Source organism: Megalobrama amblycephala, linkage group LG15, assembly GCF_018812025.1.
Source record: "Megalobrama amblycephala isolate DHTTF-2021 linkage group LG15, ASM1881202v1, whole genome shotgun sequence".
NCBI classification, from domain to species: Eukaryota; Metazoa; Chordata; class Actinopteri; order Cypriniformes; family Xenocyprididae; genus Megalobrama; species Megalobrama amblycephala.
This window is the reverse complement of record NC_063058.1, coordinates 23,182,851-23,207,415: the sequence shown is the minus strand read 5'-3', so window position 1 is coordinate 23,207,415 and position 24,565 is coordinate 23,182,851. Positions and strand designations below refer to the sequence as shown.

The window sequence follows — 24,565 nt, the reverse complement described above, 5'->3', positions numbered from 1 at the left end:
TCCCTACTCCTAAACCCATCACAGAAAAATGTAACCATCACTAGATTTAAATAAAATATATTTCGGCTGATTTATAAGCCTTTTAAAATAGTGAGGACCAGTCAAATGTCCTCACTAGTGGGTTGTGAAAGTATTCCACAAAATAAGTGAGGACATTTGGTCCTCACAAGTAGAGTCAAAACAAGTACAGAGAGAGACACAGACAGAGACCCTCACACACACACACACACACACACACACACACACACACACACACACACACACACACACCTCACACACACACACACACACACCCTCACACACACACACACACAAGAGTCAGACTGAGGGAGTGAGGAGGGAGTGAGGGGTGAGGGGGAGGTGGAGGGGGGTACCACAGAGAGGGAGAGAGAGGATGAAAAAATTCACATTCAAACCAAAATATCGGACTTCCTGTTGGTCAGAGCTAATGACTTTAAATTAGAAAGTTGTCCAGCTTAATGAGATCAATGTGTGTACCGAGTTTGGTGACTGTAGGTTAAACTAACCCCCCACTTTTTTCAAAAGGTGGCGCTATAGAGGCCCTCCTTCCTGCCCGTTTTTGAGGCTTTGCCCATGTCTACTGGATGACAATCCTGACATATCAGTCGAGTTTCATGCAATTTGATGCATGCTAAGTGTCTCAAACACATCCAAAACAAATATTGAAGTTTAATCTGTTGCTATGGCAACAGTGTTTGAAAAATAATAAAAATCTTTTTACAGGTCTTCATTCGTTATGCCTTCACATTATTCTAATGAAGTTTGAAGCAAATTTGGTAAAAAATAGAGGGTGATCTTAAAGCATTTTGAAAATAACACACTTCCTGCTGCCAGTTGATGGCGCTATAACTTTGACTCACAACAGTCACATACATGTGATCGGCTTCCTTCAATGAGCACACAGCTGAAGTTTCATAAACATCAATCAATGTATGCAGAGGTTATAGCACATTTCCTATTTCCCTTTTCTCACCATAAATTCGTTGCCTTGCGACGACCAAACCGTTTGAGATATCAAAAATCTGCTCGCAATTTTTAATCCTCAATGTCTTGACTTCATGCTGACCGAGTTTGGTGGTGATCGGATTAATCGCCTAGGAGGAGTATATCAAATTCCAGAGCATGCGTTTTTCAAACAACCCATAATAGCTGACTTCCTGTTGAGCCAGCGTATAACTTAGAGCATGAAAGTTGTTCGGCCCGATGAGGTCTATATGATTACAGAGTTTCATACAAATACATGCAAGCGTATTTGATATATGGACCAAGTTTTCGGACACCATTCAAGGGGCGCTGTCGAGCCCCCCTGCCACGCCCGGGTCCCATNCTTGGGCCCTAAAAAAGACCAAGTGAAATTGTAAGTAACTTTAAGGGTCTTGAAATATAGACAATTAACTGTTGTTATTACATTACAATTTTTTCAAGAAAAAGGGAAAAAAATACATTTAACAAAATACACTCGATATTAAGACAAATACATGAGGTGAGATGAATCACTAAGAGCTTTTTGTTCTTCAACACGTGACAAAATTAAGTATCTAGTGACATCTGGTCCAAAAAGAAATCTGATTGATGTGCTTTTTTTAAGGTCTGCTCAATTTGAGCAACAACATTTGACTAAACACTGTGTTAGACCTATTCAAAATACATAATGTTAAAAAAACATTCTTCTTTTCTTTCTGAGAAGCACATTTTATATACACGGACAGATTCTTTCATCAATACTGTTCAAGAAAGGATGACTGGTTCACTGTAGTGCATTCATCATAGTCTGTGCTTGTTTGAGTTCTGGAAAACAAAAACAAGGAAAATTTACAATATGCATAATACAATATCTAATTACAGATCCCAGAAGGAAAATGACCTGTTAGCAGGACTCTGAACTTGTCAGCAGTGATGGAGACAACGGTGGTCTCTGTGGAGTCGGTCTCGGGGTCCTGAGCCTGAAGTCTGAGCTGGACTGTGGGTTCATTCACTTGCTTTATTTCGCTGGAGCTCAGGGTGTAATCCACACGCCAGTTCACCGCTTCCAGACGACCCACTGACACGTGACATAGATCAGGATATTATGTTTAAATTAATGATTTGGGCTGAATTTCCTTCTTTTTCATTTATTGGTAATACTCACAGCGTAGGCTGCTCTCCCTCAGCTTTTCCTGTAGAGCACTGTGCTTATCCTCATACGATTTACACAGTCCTGTTGTGTGCTCTGAAACAAACACATAAATGCATAAAGGGTTAGTTCACCCAATATTATCCCCAATATTGCGTTCACAAACACCAGAAATCTGAATGCAAGATAACATGACAGTGTTTATTGCGCTTCGTCTGCGCCCTCTTATTATATATGAAAATTATTATATACAGTGGCTTCTACAGCAGAAACTTCCATTTTGCTTAGTGATATTTAGCGCCAGTGTATCAGGAAGTGACGTTTTTGTTCTCTTTGACTCCCTGGATGGAAACACTGCTTTATTCGCAAATGTTTTATGTGATATTCAAAATTTGCGCATAAGTTAAATACACAACTTTGGATGAAAATATAGCTTGAGACTGTCTTCTTTCAGACAAACACAATCGGAGATATACAAACCCGATTCCAAAAAAGTTGGGACACTGTACAAATTGTGAATAAAAACAGAATGCAATGATGTGGAAGTTTCAAATTTCAATATTTTATTCAGAATACAACATAGATGACATATCAAATGTTTAAACTGAGAAAATTTATAATTTTAAGGGAAAAATAAGTTGATTTTAAATTTCATGGCATCAACACATCTCAAAAAAGTTGGGACAAGGCCATGTTTACCACTGTGTGGCATCCCCTCTTCTTTTTATAACAGTCTGCAAACGTCTGGGGACTGAGGAGACAAGTTGCTCAAGTTTAGGAATAGGAATGTTGTCCCATTCTTGTCTAATACAGGCTTCTAGTTGCTCAACTGTCTTAGGTCTTCTTTGTCGCATCTTCCTCTTTATGATGTACCAAATGTTTTCTATGGGTGAAAGATCTGGACTGCAGGCTGGCCATTTCAGTACCCGGATCCTTCTTCTACGCAGCCATGATGTTGTAATTGATGCAGTATGTGGTCTGGCATTGTCATGTTGGAAAATGCAAGGTCTTCCCTGAAAGAGACGACGTCTGGATGGGAGCATATGTTGTTATAGAACTTGGATATACCTTTCAGCATTGATGGTGCCTTTCCAGATGTGTAAGCTGCCCATGCCACACGCACTCATGCAACCCATAGACAGTAAAAGAAATGGACACAGCGACCCCATTGGAACTCAATTGAGACAAGTGAAGCCCATTTTTAGCGATTTTTAGCACTTCCGTTTCTGACGCGCAGACTCAAACTAAGCTTGATGACGTCAGCAACCTGTCTGACAGATGTAAATCTTCTAGTAGCTGTGCGTGAAAACTGCCATCGTTAATCTTGCAGAGACGGCGAGCTTGAGCGGGGAGTTCTTTGGCGTGAGTGAGCAGGAGTAATTATTCTGATTAATTAGTTTGTATAGTATTTTAAAATGTATCGCCAGTACGCCATATTAAGTTAATGCATACTATTGCCTGCGAGCTTCTCCTCCTGTCTGTACGGTAATTTCTCTACTGTGCGACAGAGAGTCGAGTGGTTATGACGCAATCGTTAGCCTATTTTTACAAAAACTGTTTCTACGGGGCCATAATGTAACATAGAAGGTAATGGAGCCCTATATACATTGTCGTGTATCTTTAGAAATAAATAATGGACAAATTGAGTCTTTAAACGCCTCAGATGTAAAGTTATTTGCTGTCAAAGTGACGCCAAAATGAATGGGAGTCAATGGGATGGCTAACGCAAGTGAAGTTCTGCTACAAGATGGCGGCACGCGGCCGACTTCAACTTCCGGTCGACTTCCTTGGGCACTGATGCAACCCCATACCATCAGAGATGCAGGCTTCTGAACTGAGCGCTGATAACAACTTGGGATGTCCTTGTCCTCTTTAGTCCGAATGACATGGCGTCCCAGTTTTCCAAAAATAACTTCAAATTTTGATTGGTCTGACCACAGAACAGTTTTCCACTTGGCCACAGTCCATTTTAAATGAGCCTTGGCCCAGAGAAAACGCCTGCGCTTCTGGATCATGTTTAGATATGGCTTCTTTTTTGACCTATAGAGTTTTAGCCGGCAACAGCGAATGGCACGGTGGATTGTGTTCACCGACAATGTTTTCTGGAAGTATTCCTGAGCCCATGTTGTGATTTCCATTACAGTAGCATTCCTGTATGTGATGCAGTGCCGTCTAAGGGCCCGAAGATCACAGGCATCCAGTATGGTTTTCCCGCCTTGACCCTTACGCACAGAGATTGTTCCAGATTCTCTGAATCTTTGGATGATATTATGCACTGTAGATGATGATAACTTCAAACTCTTTGCAATTTTTCTCTGAGAAACTCCTTTCTGATATTGCTTCACTATTTTTCGCCACAGCATTGGGTGAATTGGTGATCCTCTGCCCATCTTGACTTCTGAGAGACACTGCCACTCTGAGAGGCTCTTTTTATACCCAATCATGTTGCCAATTGACCTAATAAGTTGCAAATTGGTCCTCCAGCTGTTCCTTATATGTACATTTAACTTTTCCGGCCTCTTATTGCTACCTGTCCCAACTTTTTTGGAATGTGTAGCTCTCATGAAATCCAAAATGAGCCAATATTTGGCATGACATTTCAAAATGTCTCACTTTCAACATTTGATATGTTATCTATATTCTATTGTGAATAAAATATAAGTTTATGAGATTTGTAAATTATTACATTCCTTTTTTATTCACAATTTGTACAGTGTCCCAACTTTTTTGGAATCGGGTTTGTATTTAAAAATATCCTGGCTCTTCTAAGCTTTATAACGGTAGTGAACAGGGGGCCGTGTTTTGAAGCCCCCCAAAATCACATCCATCCATCATAAATATAATCCATATAATAAATATAATCTGGCTCCAGGGGGTTAATAAAGGCCTTCTGAAGTGAAGCGATGCATTTTCAAGCTCCTCTTCTCTTATATCGAAATCCTCCAACACTTCTCTTTAAAACTTCTCGTTTTAGACTTTTAATTCGTGACCGGTGTTTTGTTTTGCCCTATCCTCTGTGCTTGAGCGTTCATCATTACGTCATGCGTTGTTGCAAAATTTCAAAGATCAAAGTGCAGATAAATGGAGTTATTGTCTCCTAAATGAAAGAACCAATTCTGAACTGCCTGAAACGAATTCCAGTCTTCCTGCTCAAACCTACGTAGGTTTGAATCAAACTTGCATAATGCCAGTCTATGATCTTCATTGGCACATCAAGCAGATGGTCGGCCGACTAAGTTTTCTCAGTGTGTTCCGCATCGCATGAATCAGCGTCAGAGCTCATCGGTCTGTCGGCCCATCTGATCATTCTGATTGGCTGTTCAGCTACTGCCACCTGCTGGTACGGAAAGGCATTTCATCTTGCGCAGGCGCAGAACGGACGTGCTACTTGGCCGTCGGCTGTCAAACGTCGGTTTGGTGTGTCAGGCCAACTTTGGACCCAGACGCTGCCGACGTGAGCCAACCCTGCAGTCTGCTTTCGTCGCCACTAGTTCGTCAGCGTCGGCTTGGTGTGTTCCAGGCTTAACAATGTCTACTTTGACCCTTTGATACACTTCCAAAAGATGAGGACTCGCATTTGAAGTTATACAGTAAAACCCACTCCATTGTTACTGTTTGTATCAACTGTGTATCAAGTACTGAGGAAACCTCTGGAGCTGAAATTCAGATATGGTAATGGCCGTTTCGTTCCTGACATGCACTGTAAGCGGTAGACCAATCACAACAAACTGGGCCATCTGACCAATCAGAGCAGAGTAGGCTCTCGGAAAGGAGGGGTTTAGAGAGACTGAATCCTTAATCGAACCGTTTCAGACACTGTGAGAAAAGATGTGATGCAAATCCTTACCTTTCGGCAACCCAAGCTGCTGTAATTCACTGGAGAGAGATTCACTGTCCACATCATGTTTAGCAGCATTGGTCAGAATGAAACTCAGCACAGCTATACTGGCTTTAACGTCTCCAATTTCTGAATAAATAAATAAGACAAAATAGCAAGAGATAAAATACAGACAACAGACAAGACATATATGTAGGGTATACATTATATTAGTTACATATCAGTCAATATTAAAGATGTTTAAATAATCATTGGTCAATTATTCATTCTTATTTTAACTGAAAGCACTTTTTGAAAGGTATAATGGATATTTAACTGTTGCTCATTTCCTCTTTTTATTTTTATACAATTAGACCATCATCTTATGCTCATTTAATCTTTAAAAGCACTAATAATTTAAAAACAATGATAAATGTTATCATTAGCAAATCTCAAAATCAATATCCATTTTTTTCCAAACTGTACATTATAATGTTGTGATACCTAAATTTACTTGTAGCATTTAAAACTACTCATGTTATATTTGATTTCATATTAATATGAAATATTGTTTAATATATAAAACCGAATTTTAAAATGAAGAATAAACATGGAAAATTTGATTTATAATCATTATAATATTTCACAAATCATTATTACTGAGAATTAATGACAGAAAAACTGGGTTTTACTCACCAAATTTTGCATCTGCGGTTAGCTTTGAAACTTTGTCATACTGAAAACAGACAATTATGTACTAATTAGAGGAATATCCATTTATTATACATTATAGCATGACTGCTGTAGCCAGAGCTCTTACATCGATGCCTTCATCAAGCAGATCTTTAATGACTTGCACACACAGAAGCTTCACCTTGACACTCGACTGTGAAGAACAGCAATGAATAAAATTATTTATAATTGAGTTTTAGACAGAATGTGTCAAAAGGACATCAAAACACCTATTAAATTCAGACAAACTGCACTTACTATTCTAGCTAAGGTGCTTATTTCGGCAAGGACCCAGTCAGGACAGTCCAAATCTCCACAAAATCTGAACCTCTGAAATAAAAGATAGAAGTTGTTGACTGCTGTTGCTCAGCTTGAAAGAGTACAGTATATGACAGCGTGCGGTATCCACAAAATTAGAATAAATTAATTATCCCCAAAATAAAGCGTTCACACATTGTAACTTTAATGGTTTCAAATGTGAAACCAAAATAAACCCAACTATCGTTCAATAAGAAGTAAGATAAATACCATTATGACAGTCAGTCAGCTGCTCTTCTTGTTCTTCTTCTGGTATGTAACGGTGGATGGCAAACCAGCATTACGGTGCCTCCTACTGGACCGGAGTACGAGTCAAATTTGTTAAAAAACAGATTGTTCCTTTTAAAATGGTAATGGGGCGGTTTCCCGGACAGGGTTTAAATTAAACCAGGATAGGCCTTAATCTAGAATAGTTAATCGTGGCTTAAAAAATGGCTTTCTGAAAAACAGATTAACAGAATACAAATTACTAAAACCTGGACTATGGAGTCCAGATTTAAAATAAACTAGATTAATTTAAAACCAACTGTGCTAATGAGAGAGGTTGCCTGTAAAACATGGAATGAACCAAGGAAAGCTTAAAATTGCATGGAACGCAGAAGCAAATCCAAGGAAAACAATGGCAGCAGAAAGAGACTGCACTCTCAAAAAAAAAAAAAAAAAAAAAAAAATTACTAAACAAGAGACAGTTCTTTTAAAGCAAGAAAATACATCAGCTGTGAAAAAAAGAGAGAAATGCCTAGAAATCTGTTTATAATTAATTATTTTAAAAGATGAATTATAATAACCTTATGATTATTAATGCTTTTGTTTTGTCCTTTAGCAACAAACTACATAACTATTTACACATGTGATGATCAGTGTTGACAGTCTAGAAATGATACTAGGTTACTTAAACAGGTTATTTACACTCAGTCCAACTGATGGAGCGCGTGCAAATATTCCCAAACTCTCTGACAGTGCTATGGGTTATGTGATTGTTGTCATTTATAAAAAACATGTATATAATTAAAGTAAAAATGATGGATGCACACATCTTTTGAATGGAAATAAATAACAAGTACTTTGCGTGTATTGTTCATTATGTTTATTTTCATATACAAGCAACATAACTTAAATTACATCCAGTTTATCAGCAACACAGCGCACGAGTGTGAATCCCGCGATATCCGCCTTTGATCTCGCAGGTGTCTGTTCCACTACGAGGAGAGAGAACTGTCTTTCCTGCACTTTTTTCACTCCTCCCCTCACTGCAGTCGCCCTTTCTCGGCTGAAATGCAGGCGAGGCTATAGGTGCATCTCAAACAAGCCGGAGACGAGATGTGCTCGTGTTATTCTGAGCGAATAGACCCTGCATGAAAATGCTCCTAAAACGGCGATATTTCTCTGTCGACATCAAAGGCATTGTGGCGTATCCTTGGTTTATTTATGGAGCGTGCTTCCAGTGCGTCTTTTGCTCTTTTAATCCTAGATTAACACTGAGACAAGGTAAACTAAAATACTAATTTCCCCTGTAATCAGACTAACCATTTTAAAAGTAGCCTATATTCTATTCTATTCTATTCTATTCTATTCTAGAAACGTGTGTATTGAATTGACTTTGTATTTAATATAATTTTTAAAATGCTATATGAAATGATAATATCTAAATTGTGTTTGTGGGAGAGGTGAGGTGAAATATTATATCTTACAGCATAACCTTACCTAGTTTTATTTGTCTCCTCAGATGATTGGCGACTGTTATACAACACAAACTATAGTCATACAGTTTTATTTCATCAAGAAGGATCAAATAGTCTGTTGGTGGGAGGATTAAATAATGTTCTACATATTGATGTGGACAGTCGTCAGATTCTGGAGGTAATTACTGGTCATTAATATGTAAATGATATGTGAAATATATATGAATTATGATGTGTCTAGCCTATATGATTTTGCCATTTTCTATTGAAAATATTTATTTTAATTCTATTCAAATTCATTTCAGAGTTGGGACATAAAGCATAGTTCTATATCAACGAGAAGTTAATTGAGACTTTTGGCAGATGTAATCAGTAACGTTAAATTATATATTGTGGATAGACGGTCAGAAATTAAAGCTTATGACGCACAGACAGCGGGGACCATAGCAACGAATGTGTCTGTCAGTGTAATTTAATCAAACAAACAAAAGCAGTGGATGGCAATATCAAGTGTTCGTGAAAGACTTATTTCCATCAACAAGTCCAATATGTTGCTATGGTTACAATAAATTATTTAAATGTTGTGTTAGTGAGAAAACATTCATGCGATTGGTTGCTTTGTATATGTTTTGTTAATTGTGTTGTCATAGTCTTTCCTCTTGAATCGTTTCTTATAGTTTGGCTAAAATTATTTTAACATAAATTTTGAGAAGATTTTGTGACCGAGATAATAAAATAAAACAATATTGAGATGCAAACTATACGATTTAATCAGATGATTTTATTTATTTGTTTGGTAGAACTTCACTCTGGATCCAAACTTACCAAGGTGTGGTGAGGTGAGTTTTACATTTATTTGAAGAAGAGAAAAAGAACAAGTGGATTTTTTTGTGGTTTAACAGTCTTACTAATATTCCTCCATCTATAATACAGAGCTTCTGTGAAAATGTAGTCACAGTAATTGAAAGATTTGAAGACTGCACATTTGTATGTGGGACGAATGGAGAAGAGCCGATGTGTTGGAAACTGGTAAGAAATAATAATATTAGAAAAATAATATTCAGAACCGCATAATTTCTGTCCAGTGTTGCCGTGTAGTTTTTCCAAAAGATGCCTCTCTCTCTCCTGCTCGCTCGCTCTCTCTTGCGCAAAACTTTCACCTCAGAGAGCATGCGCAGCAAATCTTTGTCCAATCAAAGTGGGCCATTCTCAAAACAAATTAAAACACAGCAAACTGTTTTCATATAAGCTTGGACTCTCTGCACTTGTGTGTCGGCTTTACAGGCTGTGTTCTTGCATATGTGTAGTTTCAGCTTGGTGTTAATTTTTATCGTAAAATTAAAATCCCTCGATTTATAAATTACTAAATCGTGTGCACGATTTACAAAGGGGTATGAGGGAATGAATTAGTAAATCGTCCACATGATTTAGTAAATCGAGAGAACGAATCAGTAAATCATGCACACAATTTTTTAAATCGAGGGAATGAAATAGTAAATCGTGCGCGCGATTTAGTAAATCGAGAGAACGAATCAGTAAATCGTGCGCACAATTTAGTAAATCGAGGGAATGAAATAGTAAATCGCGCACGATTTAGTAAATCGAAGGAATGAAATAGTAAATAGTGTGCACGATTTAGTAAATCAAGAGAATGAATCAGTAAATCGTGCGCACGATTTAGTAAATCGAAGGAATGAAATAGTAAATAGTGTGCACGATTTAGTAAATCGAAGGAATGAAATAGTAAATAGTGTGCACGATTTAGTAAATCAAGAGAATGAATCAGTAAATCGTGCGCACGATTTAGTAAATCGAAGGAATGAAATAGTAAATCGTGTGCGATTTAGTAAATCGAAGGAATGAAATAGTAAATAGTGCGCACGATTTAGTAAATCGAAGGAATGAAATAGTAAATAGTGTGCACGATTTAGTAAATCGAAGGAATGAAATAGTAAATAGTGTGCACGATTTAGTAAATCAAGAGAATGAATCAGTAAATCGTGCGCACGATTTAGTAAATCGAAGGAATGAAATAGTAAATCGTGTGCGATTTAGTAAATCGAAGGAATGAAATAGTAAATCGTGTGCGCGATTTAGTAAATCGAAGGAATGAAATAGTAAATCGTGTGCGCGATTTAGTAAATCGAAGGAATGAAATAGTAAATCGTGTGCGCGATTTAGTAAATCGAAGGAATGAAATAGTAAATAGTGCGTGCGATTTAGTAAATCGAAGGAACGAATCAGTAAATCGTGAGCACGATTTAGTAAATCAAGGGAACGAAATAGTAAATCGTGCACACGATTTAGTAAATCGAAGGATTGAAATAGTAAATAGTGCGCACGATTTAGTAAATCGAAGGAATGAAATAGTAAATAGTGCGCATGATTTATTAAAATCGAAGGAAAGAAATAGTAAATAGAATTAACAGAAAATTAATTTTTGATATAAACAATTCAGTTTTCACTAGTTAAAATGATAATTCCTGATATCAGTTATTACTTGAAAATTTATGTAAGCACTTGCAGAAATTCTTGACATTAAAAACTTTTTTTAACTAGTAAAAAAAAATCACAATTCTTCATATCTGAAATTGTATTTTCAATTTTAGATATCTTTAATTCATATCCTGCAAATAAATGTTAAAATGGCTTGCCATATCTCTCTCTAATATTGTCTCTTTTTTTAAAGTTTCCCAAAGAAAGCAATCGTTCCACTGAGGTTGTAGACGGGACAGGGATCTCACCTCACACATGCACACAAAACTCGCTGTCCCTGATGGCAGGTACGTGGGGAGCACAAGCCGCTTAATGTTTTGATCTGCTTAGGCTTTGTGAATGAGCTGGAGGATTGCAGTTGCTTATCTAGCATAAAACCTAGGCTTTCACTGAGAACTTTTTTAATTGCTTGGACAGAGAGTGCTCCTTTATTGCATAATACATTTATACCCCTGGCTTGTAATGCATATGGACAGATCCGAGAATGGGTGTGTGAGCTCTTTCATTATGAATGTTGGCACTTTATGTGTTCAGATGGAGATCTTTATGCAGCAGCTCCTCTGTACAGTGATGGAACTCTGCTGCAGTTTCGAAGAAAAGCTGGAAATCGAATCAGCGTATGGATGCATGATCAGTGGGTCTCAGGTTGGTAGAATCACAGTTTCACTAAAATTACTAGAAGCTTTTATCATTTTTAGACAAACACTTATTTTATGCATGAACTGTTTTTCTAATTGAGAACATCTCACAATGTCCTCAAAGGAAGGTTATTTCAGATTTAAGGAACTAATGAGGACAAATGAGTCTAAGTAAACTCACAGCTCTTGCTCTGATGCTATATAAAGAATGCACTTTAGTATACCCTTTAGTTTTGCTGATAGACTGGGCTGTCAGCAAAGTCCTCAATTGCTGACTGCGTCTGCTGACAAGGCAGCACTCCCAAGCAATCAAAATACACTCTAGTCACTGTTTTTCACAAGAAACTAAAGTTGAGGTTCAATGAAATGAATAAAAATGTTGAATGGGTAGAGAAATAATTTATGACTTATTCTCACTCCCTCACAGAACCCACGTTTATCTCCATTTTTTTGGCAAAGCGCAAAAATGACTCCTTGAATGAGAAGATATACGTCTTATTTCGTGAAAAAAACTCGGACACAAGCCCAGAAGCTGATCCTTGGATATCTAGAGTTGCCAGAGTGTGTAAGGTATGTTTCTCACTTAGATATGAAAGATGTGATGGTTCTTTGTGAGGCTTCCTACATGTACGCACCACGTCTGAGAGAACCATTATTGTGGAAAAGTGACCTTCAAAAGCAATTTTATCATCCTACACGTTGAGGAAAGATGAATGGCCTTATCTTACAAAGGGATTTGCATGTGAGTGATTGGTTACCATGAATTATTCCGGAGGAGGTGAAGAGAAGTCTTACATAGTCAGAAACTCACGCAGAGATTCAAATTTAGATTACAGCACTGAAAGCATCCCTGGCATCTATGTTCGCAATGCAGTCATCGCATTTCTTTCACACTTTTGGTGAGGACAACACCACTGCTATCAGCAAAGTTAGGTGTAAGCGTCTTCAGCTGAAAACAAGACTGCTGGATAGTGAAAATAGCTGGCAAGTTAAAGGGTTAGTTCACACAAAAATTTATTTCTGTCATTAATTACTCACCCTCATGTTGTCCCAAACCAGTAAGTTCATCAAATTAAGATATTTTTGATGAAATCCGAGTGGTTTCTGATCCATAGAAAAGAATTTTAATTACCACATTCAAGGTCCAGAAAAGTAGTAAAGACATCGTTAAAATAGTCCATGTGACTACAGTGGTTCAACCTTAATGTTATGAAGCGACGATAATACTTTTTGTGTGCAAAAACAAAACAAAAATAACTTTATTCAACAATTTCTTCTCTTCCCTGTCATCCTCCTAGGCTAGACACAGTCCAGAGCTTCCGTGTTCTATGTCAGAACGTCAGCTCAGTATAGGGTAATTACGGGGTATCAGAAACATAGTCAGAAAGGTTCAAATTTAGATTGCAGCACTAAAAGCATCCCTGGCATCCAACTTGACAATGCAGTTATCGCACTTCTTTCACACTTTTGGCACACTGCTATCAGCAAAGTTAGGTGTAAGTTAGGTTCAGCAGAAAACAAGAAAATAGCAGCCAGTTAAATCTGGATGATCTGACAGCCGACAGTAGCCATACTGCGCCAAAAGTGGCGCAATATGGCAACAGTGTAGCAGAACCTGATTTTGCTGAGTTCAGCATGTTCCTGGGTCAACATTTTTGTTGATCCTGGAACAACATTCAAATCAACCAATCAGATTTGAGGGACAAGTTTACAGATTATGTCAAATTTAGGCTTAAAATCATGAGTTGGTGCTTCTACATCAGTGTTATTCATCTATCATTTCCCTCTGATTTTTGGGATAACTTATGGGTAGGGTTAGGTTTAGGGGTAGGAATAGGGTTAAGACTAAATTTTCAGACTGGAATGTTGTTCCAGGATCAACAAAATATGTTGACCCAGGAATGCATCTAACTCAGCAATATCAAGACGTGCATCGGTGTATGGGGATGATTAGGAGGCCATGATGTTAGACAGAGGCCAGGATGTCGGGGGTTACACCCCTACTCTTTTCGAAGGACATCCTGGAATTTTTAATGACCACAGAGAGTCAGGACCTCAGTTTAACGTCTCATCCGAAGGACAGCATAGTGTCCCCATCACAATACTGGGGTGTTAGGACCCACACAGACCACAGGGTGAGCGCCCCCTGCTGGCCTCACTAACACGTCCAGTAATTCCTAGGAAGGAATTGACCCTTCGCAAAGACCCGTCCCCCTTAGTTACTGTTGCTTTGTCCAACAAGCCAACAAGTGAAAAATACATTGCGGAGCAAAGAGGACACTGACAACACGTCGACAGACAAGACAAAGCAGGTTACTTATGATATTAAACAAAGTCTCAGGTTTCAAACTGTGTAGTTTTTTTTAAGAAATTCAAACAATAAAAACTGTTTTGTGGCTCTTTAATGTGTCATGACAGACCACTGTAGCGCCTCAGCTCAAGCGGCTCGTGAACCAATCATCTCTTCCTACTAGTTCATTTATAGCATTAAATAAACATGAATGAACAAGAGAAGGAATGTTGTTTCAAACGTGGAAAGACGTTAATACACACAATTTTTTGAGTTTAACTCCACCGAGGTTAATCTTCTAACTCCTAACTTCTTTTGTTGGACAAAATGGCAGATTCGGCGTTCTGACTGGTTAGATCACTTGTCAATCAAACTCCCGGCGAAGGGTCAATTACTATGACTTCAGTCATTATTAGAGAGTTTTCATGTTTTTCACTTTATACTGTTCCAAATAATGAGTAATTCCTTCTGAAAGATTTGAGTCATTACTAGTGGGTTACCGTGATCCTTACTTTAGAATTAATTACACATTATGCATTTTTCATGTTAATTATAAACCTGTATGTAGTAGATTTTAGTAGTTCTCTGGGAGGTAGTAGTTATGGATTCGCTAATAGTGAGCAACCACAGAGTGTTACTCATTTGTTCCTCTGTAGTTATTCATTAATGACGGAACAGTATTCTAAAGTGTTACCGAGAACATTATTAAACACTGAACTTTGAACGAACATTCTATTAATGGTACTGGAAGAACATTGTTCATAACTTTGAAAGAACCTTGCCAGAACATTAGGCAAGAATCTGAGAATATTCCCTGTTAGCTGGGTGTGTTCTGTGTAAAAACTTTTAAGAAATGAAGAAACATTCCAGGGCATGTTGATTATTATCTGGGTTAGTTATCTGGGCTTGGAATCAGCTGAATATTTTCCATCTGTGAAAACATCAATCTATCATAGGTTGATGAGGGCGGTCCCAAGCAGTTACTCCAGAACATATGGACCTCTTTCCTGAAGGCACGACTTGTGTGTGGGATTCCTAGCGAGTCGTTGTACTTCAACCGTCTACAGGATGTTTTCTTCCAGCATGCTGAGGACTGGACGGACTCGCGAGTGTATGCGCTCTTCTCCAGCAGCTGGTAAACGCTGCATTATCTTCTGATATTTCCATGTTACTTCTTGCTCAGAATTTTCCTCTTTGGTTTCGGTTTTGAGATGAACATATCAGTATTATCTTTATCAATGGAGAGTTTATTTTTCTGAATACTTTCATCTTCTCACAATCCTTACCCATATAGTAATAACAATAAAGTCAACACACAACTGAGTCAGCACACAGTCTTTAAAGTGATCAGTACAAACACAATAAGTAATCTGACCCTGATGTTTATTCAGCTTATCAGTTATTATTCCAAGCAGAAGGCTGACCTTAGAGGAAAAAATAAGATTCCTGGTTATTGTGTTTTAAATAATGGCCTTGAGGCCCACTCACATCAAGAATGATAACTTTAAAGATTATTTAATTATTTAACCATTATGATATACACCGATCAGGCATAACATTATGACCACCTTCCTAATATTGTGTTGGTCCCACTTTTGCTGCCAAAACAGCCCTGACGTGTTGAGGCATGGACCACTGAAGGTGTGCTGCGGTATCTGGCAACAAGATGTTAGCAGCAGATCATTTAAGTCCTGTAAGTTGCGAGATGGGGGCATCCATGGATTGGACTTGTTTGTTCAGCACATCCCACAGATGCTCGATTGGATTGAGATCTGGGGAATTTGGAGGCAAAGTCAACACCTCAAACTCGTTGTGCTCCACAAACCATTCCTGAACCATTTTTGCTTTGTGGCAGGGCGCATTATCCTGCTGAAAGAGGCCACAGCCACCAGGGAATACCGTTTCCATGAAAGGGTGTACATGATCTGAAACAATGCTTAGGTAGGTGGTACATGTTAAAATAACATCCACATGGATGGCAGACCACGTAGCCCAGTTGTTGGATGGGACCACACGGGCCAGCCTTTGCTCCCCACGTGCATCAATGAGCCTTGGCCACCCATGAACCTGTCGCCGGTTCACCACTGCTCCTTCCTTTGACCACTTTTGATAGACAATGACCACTGCAGACCAGGAACACCCCACAAGAACTGCAGTTTTGGAGATGCTCTGACCCAGTCGTCTAGCCATCACAATTTGGCCTTTGTCAAACTTGCTCAAATTCTTAGCTTGCCAATTTTTCCTGCTTCTAACACATCAACTTTGAGGACAAAATGTTCACTTGCTGCCTAATATATCCCACCCACTAACAGGTGCCATGATGAAGAGATAATCAGTGTTATTCACTTCACGTGTCAGTGGTCATAATGTTATGCCTGATCGGTGTATATTAGCATCCACACTAACGGACGATAAAGCTTTGTTTGAAGAGCTCGAGCGCTTTAAAACAGGATGGATTCTGATTGGCTGTCAGTGTTTTTATTGTTTATCAGATTAACATTCTGAAACATTCTGTCTCTCTGTGCCTTTATCATTATTGTTTTGATGTGGACTCTTTTACATTTTTGAATGATTCTTAGAACTATATCCTTATCGTTTTAGTTATTGTCCTTGGTGTGAACGGGCAAAACAAGGCAAAATAGTTCTTTAGCTCGGCCTACTCCCATGAAGCACAGACGACTGTACTAAACGATAAAAATACCATAATATGTTTGTGGAAATTTTGGAAACAAGCTACGTTTACATAATTTTTTTCTCTGAAAAACAATACTACAGCCAGATATTCTACTTTGAAATGTGTGTTGCGTGTCGGAATGTCTGTTTTGGAATGTGTGATCCCGCCCACTGCCCATTTACCCAATAGTATTTTGACACCCCGGGTTGCCAGTTGGTGGAAAACACAACTTATTGCTGCCATTAAACGAACAAACTGGGTCAGAGATGGCAGATTCTACCAGAACTTAAAGGTCCCGTTTTTCGTGGTTTTTTGAAGCTTTGATTGTGTTTATAGTGTGCAATATAACATGTGTTCATGTTTCGCGTGTAAAAAAACACAGTATTTTTCACATAATTTACTTATCTGTATACCGCTGTTTCCACTGTCATAAAAACGGGCTGATGACTTCCTTGTTCTATGAAGTCCCTCCTTCAGAAATACATAACGAGTTCTGATTGTGCCAGCGGTTCCTGTGTTGTGATTCGACAGCAGTTTAGCGCACCATGCCCGGAAAGGTCACGCCTCTTACCATAACATGGAGATGCACGCGCTCAGTGTTATTGTAAACATGTCTTTAATTTTACCCTATCAATTTGAGCCGGAATCAGACCCGGTGATTGGACTGCGGGATGAAAATAACAGCGTTTCGACGACATGGCGACAAACACACTCTACAAACGCATATCTTGTGTATTCCTGTGGGCAGAGGTTAGCCAAATAACTGTTTTAGTGACGTCATTAAAGAAGGAAGTAGAGGGATGTAGTCCAAACTGGCCGTTCGATGTAGGCGACTTCTGTTAAATAAAATATCTCGCTTGGCATTGAACTTTGAGCTTTAAAATGTTACAGATTTTATTTATACTCTAACAACAACGTTACACACTAACTAAAGTTTGAAACATGGGATCACGAAGAACGGGACATTTAAAAGCCATCACTTTAATTCATTTGCATATATATGTGCGTTAACAATCTTTTAATGTTGCCATAGGAACTCTACTGCTGTCTGCATATATTCCTTGAAGGATCTTGATGATGTTTTTGAGAGTTCTTCCTACAAAGGTTATACTGGGGCGATTCCCAACCCAAGACCAGGAACGGTAAGCAAAAACACACTTCCAGAATAATATAAATAAACATTCTTTTTTTAAATTATATATTTAGTTTGTTTGGGTAGAAAAACTCAGTGTTGTTTGTTTGACCTTGTTTGGTTTTGCACTATGCTGCATTACAACACATACCGGTGAACCACTGTGGTAAAATAATGCGTAGGGAAGTTTTCTCCGTTTCCTAGTTTTCACAAACCCCACCACAAGACTTTTTCATGAATGTGATGGCAATATTCCACACATTGTTTCCAAATAGTGTTGAATAGCTCCATTGGTATTGTGCTATCATCTCTAAGATGACAATGTTCCGAGTCTGGAAAATCCCAGGTGGCAGCAGGGAGATGCTAGGGGGGTTGTGGAAAAATAATCATTAAAATAAATAATTAAATAATATACACATTTAAATCACTCTTTTTAGTAATAATAAAATAAATAATTTTAACTAATTAATAAATGTGTAAATATATTAGCATTTACCAATTTTTTTTTTTTGATAATATTGTGCTTAGAGGGTCCATCGCAGTGAGATCAGCATATTTTTTAATTAAAAACTGTACTGAGTAACCTTTTGATACACATTTTCCTAAGTTGTTTTTTTTATATATGTATTTTTATGCTCAACAACTTCCTCAATCATTTTACTCTTGACCTAAAGGTGAATTGTTCAGGGTTATTATCCTTATAGTCATTGTTGGTGAATCAAGGCTATTGTTTCCTCACAATAGCTATTTTAAAACTCCACTTATACTTGAGGAAATACGCAGTCATTTTTGCCTTGCCCTTTGTCTTGGTTACAATGGGATGGTTATAATCTCAGACCTCAAACAATGCTAACTGAAATTTCATTATGAAATAACATCTTTTTCAGTGTGTGAAAAACAGCAACTCCGTTCCACATTCTACCCTCCAAATTATAAAAGACTATCCAGAGATGAAGGACTGGATTCATCCCATTCAACGAGAAACACCTTTCTTCACGAGTAATAAGAACTTTACCAAGATAGCTGTTGACCGAGTCCAGGCTTCAAATGAAAGCATGCACAATGTGCTGCTGCTTGCAACAGGTATATGTGGTATATTTGATAAAGAACTCTGTATATCAATGTTTGCTTTTTGACTTCCTGACACTTGATATGAAAAGTGCTTCCCGTCGTTACCGGCTTTTGTCTTATCACGGTCATGTTTTTAAAAGCCTTTTTTCCCTGCTTAAAGGGATAGTTCACCCAAAAATGAAAATTCTCTCATCATTTACTCACCCTCAAGTAGTTCCAAACCTGTATGAATTTCTTTTGTTGTAACCATGTTTGTAATGTTTGTAACCAAACAGATCTCACCCTCCATTTACTGCCATAGTAGGAAAAATAAGAACTATGGTAGTCAATGGGGGGCAAGATCTGTTTGGTTTCTGACATTCTTCCAAATATCTTCCTTTCCCTGACAGCAACATAGTGTCTGGCCAGATCGGGCCCACATCTGGTCCACATGTAATCCACATGTACCAGATGTGGGCTGGATTTGGGCCACACTATGTTGCTGTCTGGGATTGTGTTCAGCAGAACAAAGAAATTCATACAGGTTTGGAACTACTTGAGGGTGAGTAAATGATGACTGAAATCTGCTTATGACAGACATAGTCAAAGTCTTTGCACAAAAACCTTTGTCTGGATGGAATCATAGTCTGAAGCTTAAAAATCAGGGTTTGTGCCAATCATACACTACGCGATTTTCTTCAAAATCTGTCAACTGTTGACTGCCCAAAACCGGCAGACTTGACTCTGATTTTCAGCAACTCCTCCAAACTGCAAATCTGGGAAACAGCCCATGCAAAATTCATGTAGTGTATTCCAGCCGTAATAAGTTTCCAATATATGCACTTTCAATTTTAAATTACTATTGATCTTGCTTACAACAAATGTTCTCACTAGTTCTTTCAGACCACCGACTATCTTGTCTTTGTCCTTCTTAGACGATGGAGTGATCCTCAAGATCCTGGAGGACGGCTCCAAAGCTTTTATCATCTCTGAAACGCATCTGTGCAATGGCTCCGCACCCATACATTCAATGAAACTTGACTCTGAGAAGGTAATCAAGCAGCCTTGTGAATAACTGAACACTTTGTAAGCAAACATAACATCCATTTTGACTCAGTTTCTGTTTAAAGTTCACTGCTGTTGTTTTTGTGTGCAGAGGAAGCTGTTCGTAGGATATCCTGGTCAGTTGTCCATGTTAGACCTGCAGAGATGTCAAGACTACAATGCTTCCTGTGAGGAATGTGTTCTTTCCCGTGACCCCTACTGCGCTTGGACTGAACGAGGCTGCACGTCTCAAACTGAGTATGCTTTTATAAAGAATATTGTATTATTTTTACGCATTTTGCCATTAAAAAGCTGACTTTTTTGAGGGATTGAGACCACTCATAATATCTTAGAAACACTTGGTGTTTTTTCTGGTTATGCGAACGTTAGAAAGTGTCAGCGTGGACGCGTTTCGTCCAACTTTTTTACTTCCAGCTGGTGTAAAGGCCTAGAAAACTCTGAACTTTGGTTCATAACTTTGGTAGAACCTTGCTAAAATGTTAGCTAAATTTCTGAGAAGGTTTTCTGTTAGCTGGGTTAGAAACCCCATAGCAACACCTTGGCAACCTGCTACAACACCCTAGCGTTGTTTTTAATAATTCTCTGTTCGGATTTTGTTTCAGAGGAGGAATACAAAACATTGCTAATGGACTGACTAATGTATGTAACCAAAACTCAGGTATGTTGTAAAAATAATCTCATAATTGTTTTACTTACAATTTACAATTTTTACGCAATATTTTTAGACAACAGGCAAAACCATCTTCCTAACTCGTGTATCTTTAACAAATGTCTTTTAGTGGGAAGATTCAGACGTGATGTACAACAATCATCGACAGCTCCATTAAAGATTCGACACGACGTGCCCAGTGATGTTCCCTTTTATCTCTCTTGTCCTGTTGATTCCCATCATGCCACTTATAGATGGGAACATGGGGACAAGAGAAGCCCATGCCAGCAGACTCAATCAGAATGCCTCCTCCTCATCCCATCAATGAAGGATGACATGTATGGCAATTACAAATGTGTTTCCCATGAACGTGATTACACCAAAACTGTGAATGAATATGACCTTTTTCCTAAGCGTGCTTTTAATGATGCTGTCAAGCTCAGAGCACTGGACTGGTTAATGGCGGCATTTGTCACTAGCGCCTTCTATCTGTGCTCGCTTTAAGGTCAAGGTAGTTATATAAATGTCAGTGCTTCCATCCTCTAGCATTTCTGATGACCTGCAAGCTGATTAAAACCATTAGCAAGACGTTAGCCAGGTGCCAGTGGTTGTAGGATGTAGACTATGACCTTATCAAATGAGGTTTATAGGGAAGTAAACACTGAAGTAGAAGTAAGTGTCCGTCCTAGCAGACAATTACACGTTTGCCATCTGTTGAGTATCTGTTCAGTGTATACGGTGGGGTCCAAAGTCTGAGACCGCAATGGAAATTTGGGCTTTTGTCTTCGGAACCCGGAAATACTCCGACAGTTTTAGGATTTAGAATTTTTCTGAAAAGTAAAATGAAGAAATATTTCAGATACTGCACTATTTCTAGGTCACAAGACTTTTTAAACATTGACCAAATTAGTTAGTCTTGTAATTAGTCCGAAAATGAGTAGCCTACTTCTCTACTATATATAATGTGCAAAACAATACACCAAAAGAGTAGTATGTCGGAATACATAGGGCCAGATTTACTAACAGCTTGTGCCAGTGCAAACCCTTTTTTGGCGTTGAAAAACTACTGTCAGGATTTGCTAAAGACGCGCAGTGAGAATTTAGCGCTGAAGAGGCGCGGAAACAGTTATTTTTGCGGCTGAACTTATTGCTGGAGTTTCCCTTTCAGATGCGAAATTTATGGGAGGAGACTATTTAAATGAATCATGCAAAGTGATTTAGTAAGATTTGCACTCGTCAATTTACTGTTGTATGCGGCATTATTTACCGCAAAAAAAAAAACAGACGATAACCGGCAGATTGTGTTGGTCTTTATGGAAGTGATCCGGCTGCGGAAATGTTAGTATTTGAAAAACAGTAGACCTGGATGACCTACTACTTCCGGCGAGACTTGATGGACACTTTACTATTTCATAAGGCCACTTAAGAGGATTTATGAATTGCAATAAAGTGACACAACTGGCGCTGGTAGGTCACGCGACAGTAACAACACGGTAAATGTATTACATCTAAATTTCATTAATTCTAGCCATATTCATACTGTATACAACATACTTTTTAACAATCACAAAGTAAATTCAAATTTAGTACCTACTCAGTAAGCGATTTTGGACACACTGTCTTTGTGAGTGAATCATTGAATTATTCACTCAACTGTTTATTCAAAAACGCTGATTAATTCAGGAATGAAACAGCTACTGTATGTTGCTCTGAACTATTTTCGTTGGTGGAGCAAAAACTTTTTTATTGGACTTTTGTATAAAAGCAATTTTTCACTCGCAGTTGTGCTGTTTTTCCAAATATCAGCAGGGCTGCGATTCAACAACAGCACTTTTGGATCCCACTGTACAAAACAAAAGCACTTCAAATCGCTCTGAATTGTGCACTAAGCACCTTAATGTAATATAACTGGTTCAGCACTACTTTCAAGGACTGTAAAATCTGTCACTTACAGTATGTTATGTAAGGAGAGCTACACCAGAGAGACTATTCTAGATGTGAGAAAGACACGGTCATATTGTTCAGTTATTTAGGGTGTGTTTGTTTGCTGAGAAACTACAACTTCCTCTCATTAACGAAGATTCATTTGTAAAATTGCGTCACCTTATGTTTTACATCTGGCGATCGTGTTTGTACTTACCAACTTTCATAATACATGCTTTTTTATCATTTGTACTGTTTCAAGCACTTGGGTGTTAAAATGTGTAGAGCTAGTTGTCCATGAGTTTGATTTATAAAGAGAAACGGGATGTTTGGGTGTAATTGTATCCATGCAATTGTTCAGGAAGTGAACTGGGGTTAAAGAATTTTGGGTGTGGTGGGCACTGGACAGTGCTTTAGGCTGCTGCCTGTTGTGCTGCTGTAAGCAGTGGTGCTGTTGTTTAATGAAATCGGTTGAAGAAGTTTCTAGATGTGAGACAAAATAAATATGCAATGGATCACTTACAGTCAGCTTCAGGGTCATGAAATATGTAGCAAATATATTTTCTAGAATAATTCTCTAATTAAATTATATTTATGTATAATATTTTTTACTAGAAAATATTTTAACTAATATATAATATAACGAATTTAACTAATATATATATATATATATATATATATATATATATATATATATATATAAACCTTATATTTTTAATTAAAACATTAACTAAAAACAGATTTGTGAATGTAGAACCATGACTGAAATGAAAGGAAATTTTATGTATATTCTTTAAAATGTTTTAACATACTCAAATGTGAGTTTGACATTTATTGATTGGCTTTATTGTTTTCAATGTCAATAACAAGCATGAAGGTACAAAGATTTACACAAAGAAACAGTGTTCTCTTTCATTTTTAATGGCCTAACACATTAATTATTGAGAGGGACTTCAATGTGAGTCACAGATGTGAACCGGCTTCTTTGATTCTAGTGTATTTCATGTCAATGTTCAGGCTAATTACAAATTATCATACTAGGGACACTGTTTCTCTTTATTATTGTAAGTTGATAGCAATCTTATAAATTTGTTGCATATTGTTATATTTTATGATTAATATTTTTATTATTGCACTTTCTGAAACATGCCCACCTTAAGATCCCTTCCTGTATGTGAATTTTAAGCCTTAAGATATGTAATGCTCTATTTTGTTGTACTTTGTATTTATTTTTAAGCATTACTTATTCACTTCCTTTAAGTATGTCCATTATATTTAATTTTAAATATATTTTTTAACACTTGAAATCTCTGTTGTCTATATGAACAAACTCACATAAGCACATTTGGTAGACACCTAACCTTCATGGTTAAGTCAGGATCTATAATGTGCTTTGAATAAACACTGGTAACAATACAAACAGTGATAAAAAAATATATATATATATTACCTTTTTTTTTTTTTTTTTTTACCTTTTTACCAATTCCCTCAGTAAATGTTTTGAAACAGAGTTTAAGAACAGAAAGGCACTGGGAGTTTTAGTTTTAAAATAAAAACAAATTCCAGGAAGAGGACTATTTTCAAAATCTCAAACTGATAATAACATAAACCATCTCTCACTGGCCAGCTGGAGCAAGACTCAGACTTTGAAGTCGTGCAGACCACGGTATTCACAAAACATCTTAAGACTAAGCAGATCCTAGTCTCACATAGCCAGACCTTCAGACTGACAGCATAAGGTCTGGACTCTATCACAGCTGTCATTGGCAAAGGACCGCCCAAGAGGACATTTGACTGACATGTAACGCAACCAATCACAGTTTGTTTTGTTCCGCATCATGTTTAGGGGCGTGGAAATGTAAAGTTGATGTCTCTATAAGACCGGCGTACATCTAATAAATTATTAATTCAAGAACATTGTGCAAGTTTACTGCAACAGTGGAGCTGCAAGCTTCACATACTTTT

The 24,565-nt window shown here is 37.8% G+C and overlaps 2 protein-coding genes across 2 annotated transcripts; one reads left to right on the top strand and one right to left on the bottom strand.

The window, feature by feature from the left end:
* Positions 1–1,371: 1,371 nt before the first annotated feature.
* commd4 (COMM domain containing 4) lies at positions 1,372–7,310 on the bottom strand. The gene is made up of 8 exons (XM_048158340.1): positions 7,212–7,310; positions 6,942–7,013; positions 6,772–6,837; positions 6,648–6,687; positions 5,982–6,101; positions 2,150–2,230; positions 1,886–2,062; positions 1,372–1,809 (listed from the first exon to the last, which is right to left on the bottom strand). The coding sequence occupies exons 1-8, from the start codon at positions 7,212–7,214 to the stop codon at positions 1,769–1,771; spliced, it is 600 nt and encodes a 199-aa protein (XP_048014297.1). The 5' UTR covers positions 7,215–7,310; the 3' UTR covers positions 1,372–1,768.
* Positions 7,311–8,170: 860 nt separating this feature from the next.
* Positions 8,171–23,907, top strand: sema7a (semaphorin 7A). The gene is made up of 14 exons (XM_048158339.1): positions 8,171–8,489; positions 8,728–8,861; positions 9,484–9,522; positions 9,617–9,712; positions 11,373–11,466; positions 11,714–11,824; positions 12,245–12,387; positions 15,064–15,242; positions 17,815–17,923; positions 18,801–18,996; positions 19,899–20,014; positions 20,120–20,265; positions 20,631–20,686; positions 20,808–23,907. The coding sequence occupies exons 1-14, from the start codon at positions 8,357–8,359 to the stop codon at positions 21,179–21,181; spliced, it is 1,926 nt and encodes a 641-aa protein (XP_048014296.1). The 5' UTR covers positions 8,171–8,356; the 3' UTR covers positions 21,182–23,907.
* The last annotated feature ends 658 nt before the right edge of the window (positions 23,908–24,565 follow it).

Coding starts and splice junctions, on each gene's coding strand:
- commd4 (XM_048158340.1), bottom strand. Junction 6,688..6,771: donor TGCTTGATGAAGGCATCGAT/GTAAGAGCTCTG, acceptor GTCTGTTTTCAG/TATGACAAAGTTTCAAAGCT. Junction 6,102..6,647: donor AACCGCAGATGCAAAATTTG/GTGAGTAAAACC, acceptor TTATTTATTCAG/AAATTGGAGACGTTAAAGCC.
- sema7a (XM_048158339.1), top strand. CDS start 8,357: ATGAAAATGCTCCTAAAACGGCGATATTTCTCTGTCGACATCAAAGGC. Junction 8,490..8,727: donor TAGATTAACACTGAGACAAG/GTAAACTAAAAT, acceptor TTGTCTCCTCAG/ATGATTGGCGACTGTTATAC. Junction 11,825..12,244: donor GCATGATCAGTGGGTCTCAG/GTTGGTAGAATC, acceptor ACTCCCTCACAG/AACCCACGTTTATCTCCATT.